The sequence below is a fragment of the Alosa alosa genome, chromosome 22, assembly GCF_017589495.1.
Source record: "Alosa alosa isolate M-15738 ecotype Scorff River chromosome 22, AALO_Geno_1.1, whole genome shotgun sequence".
NCBI classification, from domain to species: domain Eukaryota; kingdom Metazoa; phylum Chordata; class Actinopteri; order Clupeiformes; family Clupeidae; genus Alosa; species Alosa alosa.
Window position 1 is genome coordinate 17877785 of NC_063210.1, and position 7500 is coordinate 17885284.

The window sequence follows — 7500 nt, forward strand, 5'->3', positions numbered from 1 at the left end:
TCTCTCTCTCTCTCTCTCTCTCTCTCTCTCTCTGTGTATCACTCTCTCTCTGTCTGCCTAGCTGAATCATTGCAAGGTGGTTTTCTCACCTATGTCCACCACTCACTGTTCCTCCCATCCATCAGTAACAGTTTTAGCTCCCCCGGTGCCACTGCGTAGATTTATTTTCACACTCCTCCATCAATCTATTGCTTTCTCCCTCTCTTTCTCTCCCTCATCACTCATCTTTACCCCCTCACATCCCTCTCTCCCTTTGTTTCATTCTTGTCAAACGTGTCCTAGTTTCTCTCCTTTCTTCCTCTCGTGCTCAAAAGCCTCTCTGTCTTTCTTTTCTTTCTTCTTCAGCTTTTCCTTTTTGAATCTTTATTGTCATGTCTGTTTTTGTGATGACAAACCTTGTATACATGAAGAAATATAATCATAAACAACAACAGCAACAACAAACTAATTGTTACTTTCTTCCAAAGCTGAGAGTAATTAAATTTACATTTATTTATTTATATATTATTATTTATACTCTCATATACAGTATATTTTATAAATTAGGTATACAGTATACCATACATCAGTGGTTCTTAAACTTTTTGTCTGCCAACCCCCCAAAAAACATGGGCGAAGTCTCGCGACCCCCTTCTCTCTAACCGGCAGAATTTGGTTTTGAAATGTTGTGAGATGGGCATTGGAAGCAGAGGCAGAAAATGTCTTCTCTCATAGGTAGGCTATGTCAACATCAAAGGCGTTATGTCAATGGAAGCCTTTCACTAAAAACCTTTACAAAAATGTCTTTAATTCAGACTGCAAATCATTTCGCGACTCCTCCAATATTTTTCGTTTAAGAACCACTGCCATACATCATAGAAACACATAACATAAATAGGATCTCATCTTGTATCTTCCTTCTCTCTCTCTCTCTCTCTCTCTCTCTCTCTCTCTCTCTCTCTCTCTCTCTCTATATCTTTCTCTATACCTCCCTCGTTCTCTCTCACAGGCAGCTGCCCCATGCCCCAGAGAATCTGTGGGCAAACCTGAGCACAGCGGAGAGGCGAGCCATCAACCTCACCTGGGTCAAGCCCTTCGACGGGAACAGCCCGCTCCTCCGCTACACGCTGGAGGTCTCCGAGAACAGTAAGTGTCCAGCAGCAGCAGTAGTGTCCAGATCATATCCAGCAGCAGTAGTGTCCAGACCATATCCAGCAGCAGTAGTGTCCAGACCAGTGTCCAGACCATATCCAGCAGCAGTAGTGTCCAGACCATATCCAGCAGCATCCAGCAGCAGTAGTGTCCAGACCATATCCAGCAGCATCCAGCAGCAGTAGTGTCCAGACCATATCCAGCAGCAGTAGTGTCCAGACCATATCCAGCAGCAGTAGTGTCCAGACCAGTGTCCAGACCATATCCAGCAGCAGTAGTGTCCAGACCATATCCAGCAGCATCCAGCAGCAGTAGTGTCCAGACCATATCCAGCAGCAGTAGTGTCCAGACCATATCCAGCAGCATCCAGCAGCAGTAGTGTCCAGACCATATCCAGCAGCATCCAGCAGCAGTAGTGTCCAGACCATATCCAGCAGCAGTAGTGTCCAGACCATATCCAGCAGCAGTAGTGTCCAGACCATATCCAGCAACAGTAGTGTCCAGACCATATCCAGCAGCAGTAGTGTCCAGACCATATCCAGCAGCAGTAGTGTCCAGACCATATCCAGCAACAGTAGTGTCCAGACCATATCCAGCAGCAGTAGTGTCCAGACCATATCCAGCAGCAGTAGTGTCCAGACCATATCCAGCAGCAGTAGTGTCCAGACCATATCCAGCAGCAGTAGTGTCCAGACCATATCCAGCAGCAGTAGTGTCCAGACCATATCGAGTCTGAGAGAGCAGCAGTAGTGTCCAGACCATATCGAGTCTGAGAGAGCAGCAGTAGTGTCCAGACCATATCGAGTCTGAGAGAGCAGCAGTAGTGTCCAGACCATATCGAGTCTGAGAGAGCAGAGGGACCCAATCCCTCCCCAGTAGTGTCAGACCAACTCCATGTCTACGAGAAAGCAGAGGGACCCAATCCCCCTCCCAATAAACAGTGAGTCTCCCACCCTCACTATCCCTGACACTCCAATGCAGGGACCCATGTCTACTACACAGGAACCCACTATACAGGAGGCAAAATAACCACCCCAAACATATCCAGAGACTGGCATGTTTCACACAGCTTCAATAAACAGTGAGTGTACACTCTGGGAGGAACAGGACCCAACTACACAGGAACCCACTATACAGGAACCCATTAAACAAAAACCCTCCGTACAGGAACCCACTACACAGGAACAAACCACACAGGAACATCAGTGTTATTTCACATCCAGAGACTGGCATGTTTCACCATTCATATCGTTAAGCACGGAAAGTTCCCTGCACAGGTCTCCTACTGGTTGTTTGCACCTCCCTACTGGTTGTTATAGTATAACTCGCCCTGTGTACGCGTTATCTTGCAGCTTCAAGGTCGACTTTGGTTTCTTCAAAAGGCAGCATGAGACACAGTGCAACAAAATGAGACACAGGGCAGCAAACAGAGACATAGGGATACAGAGCGCACGTAGGGGGAATTCTGGTAGAATAGCTTCAGTATGTTAATAGTATTAGTTAAACTTGTTATTTAAAATGTTATAAAAGTATTATGGTTAGGAATAACTCCAGTGTATTACTTGATTATGATTAAGGTTATATGAATACATGTTTTACAGTTTCAAATTCGTTCTCTCATCATGATGTCTACAACCCATAGGATAATTTTATACAACAGTACAACGCATGGAATGCCAACAGTTATGTTAAACATCATGTTCAATGAATAAATCAAACCAAATAAATAATAGTGAGTGTGGGGAGAAGTCAGGCCCACTATAGAGGCAACCTCCCCTCCCTTCACGGATACTCCACATCTCCACTCCACCACATCCCTCCCTTCACGGATACTCCACATCTCCACTCCACCACATCCCTTTAGCCACTGTGTAGTAGAGTTTCTAAAGATGTCCGACAACTGACCCACACCCACTATACAGGAACCTCCCAGATAGTCTAATATAAGCCACAGTATAAATCATGAAGTGTGAAATATATGTGTTAGTGACTTGTGTGTGCAGACTTTTTTAGACCTCTCTCTCTCTCTCTCTCTCTCTCTCTCTCTCTCTCTCTCTCTCTCTCTCTCTCTTTCTTTCTCTCTCTCTCTCTCTCTCTCTCTCTCTCTCTCTCTGTGTGTGCTCTCCAGATGCACCGTGGACTATCTTGCTGGCTAACATTGAGCCGGAGTCGACCGGCGTGACGGTCAGCGGTCTCATTCCGGCCCGCTCCTACCAGTTCCGCCTGTGCGCTGTCAACGATGTGGGGAAAGGCCAGTTCAGCAAGGAGACGGACCGGTATGCACTCGCCCCTGTCACTCTCTCTCTCTCTCTCTCTCACACACACACACACACACACACACACTACTCTACAGCTTTTGAGCTACCTTTATATCCCCAGGGAGGAAACGGACCGGTAGGCACCACCCCCCCAGTCTTGTCCACACACACCGTCACCTCCACTGCCACTAGCCACCCGCCCTTCAGTCAGTCCCCCCGCCACATCCCCCTGGGTCTTAAAGCCAGCCATTTATCACTCCGTCTCTACCCACCATCAACCTGCCAAATGAGTGTGAGAGAGTGTCCGCTCCTGCAGTCCTCCCGGGACGTGTGTGTGTGCGTGTGTGCGCGTGTGTGTGTGTGTGTGTGTGTGTGTGTGTGTGTGTGTGTGTGTGTGTGTATTTGTGTCTGTGTAAGTGCTTGGGGATCAGTGTCTACAAGCTGTTGGTCCCAAAATCCCACATCACCTCAGAGCCCGGGCGACTGGGGCTCAACACTTCAGACCGGCTCAGCTTCACACTCAAATCCCAGCTCTGTACGTGTGTGTGTGTGTGTGTCTGTGTGTGTGTGTGTGTGTGTGTGTGTGTGTGTGTGTGTGTGTGTGTGTGTGTGTGTGTGTGTGTTTAGATCCACAGGGAGTCCAAAAGTGCAGAGCGCAAGTTCACAGCGAGACACGCCGCTACCAGGCTTCTCTCGTTTGATCCCAGACAGTCGTTTATCTCCTCTCTCATGCACAAAGACATTTTTCATCTCTTCATTCTTTCTTTCTTTCTTTCTTTCTTTCTTTCTTTCTTCTCCCATGCCTTTTTATTGTTTTTCTCTGACAGGGTAAGAATAGTAATGTGCGTGGGTAAATGGTTCTGCTGGATTCTTTATGAGTATATTCCCCTCGGATGATGGGCCCCATTTTTTGTCCCTGACAGTGTGTGTGTGTGTGTGTGTGTGTGTGTGTGTGTGTGTGTGTGTGTGTGTGTGTGTGTGTGTGTGTGTGTGTGTGTGTTATTTTATGTGGATTATGTTTTTGTTTGCCATGAGCATAGAACAGTTGCAGACCGACAGCCAGTTGTGAGAAAGAAAGAAAGAAAGAAAGAAAGAAAGAAAGAAAGAAAGAAAGGGGGGAAAAGATAGAGAGACAGCCTCAGCAGTGACAGCAGCAGGGTGGAGTTTGTCTGAATTAGCGTGCTGTCTAAGAGTCGGCCATCATCTCTCTTGGAGCCTGACAACAATCTCTGAAGCGCCACAGACGGGAAAGCTCACACAGTCTCTCTCTTTCTCTTGTTGTTTATCATTAACACACACACACACACACACACACACACACACACACACACACACACACACACACACACAGACAACCTCTCTCTCTCTCCCTCACTCAATCACTCTTCCTCCTCTCTCTCTATCTTTTGAATGTATTCTTGCTGTCTATCTTTGTTAATGTTAACTTTGTCTGAATGAAATAAACTCTTTTACTCAGAATTCATCTCTCTCTCTCTCTCTCTCTCTCTCTCTCTCGCCTCCTTAGGGTGTCACTCCCAGAGGAACCCCCCAGCGCTCCGCCTCAGAACGTGATTGCCAGCGGCCGCACCAACCAGTCCATCATGATCCAGTGGCAGCCTCCTCCAGAGAGCCACCAGAACGGCGTCCTGCGAGGCTACAGCGTCCGGTGAGAGAGAGAGAGAGAGAGAGAGATAGAGGGGGAGCTTAACACTCCTTTACTGAAACAATATCAGATATCAGGTGTTTAATCACTACACAATAAAAACATGTTAAAAACACATACAAGTTACAAGTTAAAAAGAAACATCACAGGGCTTGCAGAGCAGATTCATATGTTGAAAACAACCTGCCCATCCTCCCCACCCCTCACAGCAACCCCCATACTGCTAGAAAGCTCTCAATGTCATCAACCATCCTGTAAAAGCATATTTAAACTTGAGAGAGAGAGAGAGAGAGAGGTAGAGAGAGAGCACATGGGCTTGGAGATCAGCCGAGATATGTACTGTTACATGACAGTAGTGATTCGATCAACACCCGACTAAGACCATTCAGAGTCAGAGCTAACTCTAATGCGTTCTTTATTTGAACTGTGCTTGCTACGAATACAGATTCCCATGATGCAATGCGGTCATTCATTTCGGGTTTCAGTAAGGACGATAACACCATAATACAAGACATGAATCAGATCACGACCAAATGTAGAAAACATCAGGGCAAGATGAGGACCAGGTCAGAGCCAGGTCAAAGCCAGATCAAACACGTTAGTGGTTCAACCTCTTCCAGGTTTGTCACGATTGTCATTTTTTGCTTTGAAGAGACACATCAATGCCATGTGTAGAGCCATATTTAGATAAGATCAAGGCCAGATCAGGACCGGAGGTACAGATAACATCAGAACCAGATTACATCACAGCCAGATCACCACCAGATCACAGCCAGATCAGGCATACAACCACAACATATCAGGTCTTCATATCGTGGTTCAGCCTCTTCGGGGATTGTTACTGATTACTTGATTCCAATAAATATAGTCTGTTACTTTCCGTAGAATGTTCAACACATCTTATAGAAGCTATGTACAGGAAAGTTCCCAAGTGTGACTCGAGCAGGGCAAATAATGTGCCAACACACCAACAATGGTAAAAAGGTATCAACACATGAACAAAGGTAAAAAGGTTTCCGAGGAAAATTAAATAAAGCACCGACATGCAGTAGACTATCAAAAAAAGTCTGTACAATTCTGCCACTGTGTTGAAGACCAGGTGGTGAGATACAGTATAACAGAATGAGTCACAGAAAAGCAATCTTTGCTGCAAGGACATCTTCTGTGGAGCGCTGAAAAAATTTGATTATCTTACACAAAAGACAGATGAAGAATTCTCATTGTGTATTGCCTGTACTTGAGCCATATGTGCTGTCATTTTTTAAAGAACATAGTATATTCAGTTAAACAACTGCATGACTGTATGACAATGAGGATTTAGCAAAGGTTTGCTCACATATCTCTCTCTGATGGTGATGCTAAGACTTCTGGTGGTCTGATGCCTGCAGGCTGTGTGGCCCTTTGTTGCCATCTGTTGTTAAGATCAGGTACTGCAATATACTGTCTGCATTAGTATGTTAATCAGATAAGTTATCCCTGAAACAATATCAGAAGCATATAGACTCATGTATGCTCATCAATTGAACCTCACTTTAAGCCTGACCTTAGGTTAGATTTTTTATTACTGCAATATGGCTGTGGTAGCCTGGAGATTCCAGACCCTGGTAATCTAGAAACATTAAGGGTCTGGCCACAAATAATGTAATGGCCCAACTCAAGGGGTGGCACCAAGCGTGCATTTGAAAATTTCACTGCATGCAATCGGATAAGACTACGGCTGTCATCTGTTTAGCTCACCTTTGGCCCGCCTATATCAGATACACCGATGTGATTGGTCTCCGCGATACAAGTGGCAAAAGTAACGTGCATCATTACTCATTGCCAGAGTGTCTCGTAGAGACAATTTAAATTGTGCTCTTGCAAGAACTCTGGATTTTCCAGGGTATGGCTGTGGTGGCTTGATCTGAGATTTTAATTTTAGGTGTCTTATTTTGTGTTCCGTGTTCTGTTCTGTTCTGTTCTGACTGTTGTTCTTTTGGTTCCACAGGTACCGCCTGACGGGTATGCCCGTGGACATCCAATACAAGAACATCACCAACCCAGATGTGACCAACCTGCTGCTGGAGGATCTCATCATCTGGACCAACTACGAGATTGAGGTGGCTGCATACAACCGTGCTGGTCTGGGCGTCTATAGCCACAAGGTCACCGAGTGGACCTTGCAAGGAGGTACGCCAGGCATCCCATAATACTACAAACTTTGAAGTCCTCAGAAAGGGTTTTTTGGTGTAGAATAATGAAATTCAAAAACTAGTGCCTTCTCAAATTCAAAAACTAGTGCCTTCTCAAATTCAAAAACTAGTGCCTTCTCAAACATACAGTCAATTCAGAATTCTTCCTTTCCTATTTTCCCCAAACCACCACAAAGAATTCTCTACAAGCTGAAACCCATTTTCAATTCTGGCAATACTCTCACAGCAATGCAAACATACTGTACTCACACACACA

General features: G+C 45.5%; 1 protein-coding gene across 1 annotated transcript in view; it reads left to right on the top strand.

Moving 5' to 3' along the window:
- The window catches only part of LOC125287295 (protein sidekick-2-like), a 358155-nt gene that overhangs the window by 297012 nt on the left and 53643 nt on the right, over positions 1-7500 (top strand). Inside the window, 4 exon segments of the mRNA XM_048232907.1 lie at positions 989-1125; positions 3260-3407; positions 4915-5055; positions 7040-7221. Coding sequence (XP_048088864.1) covers positions 989-1125; positions 3260-3407; positions 4915-5055; positions 7040-7221 — 608 coding nt within the window.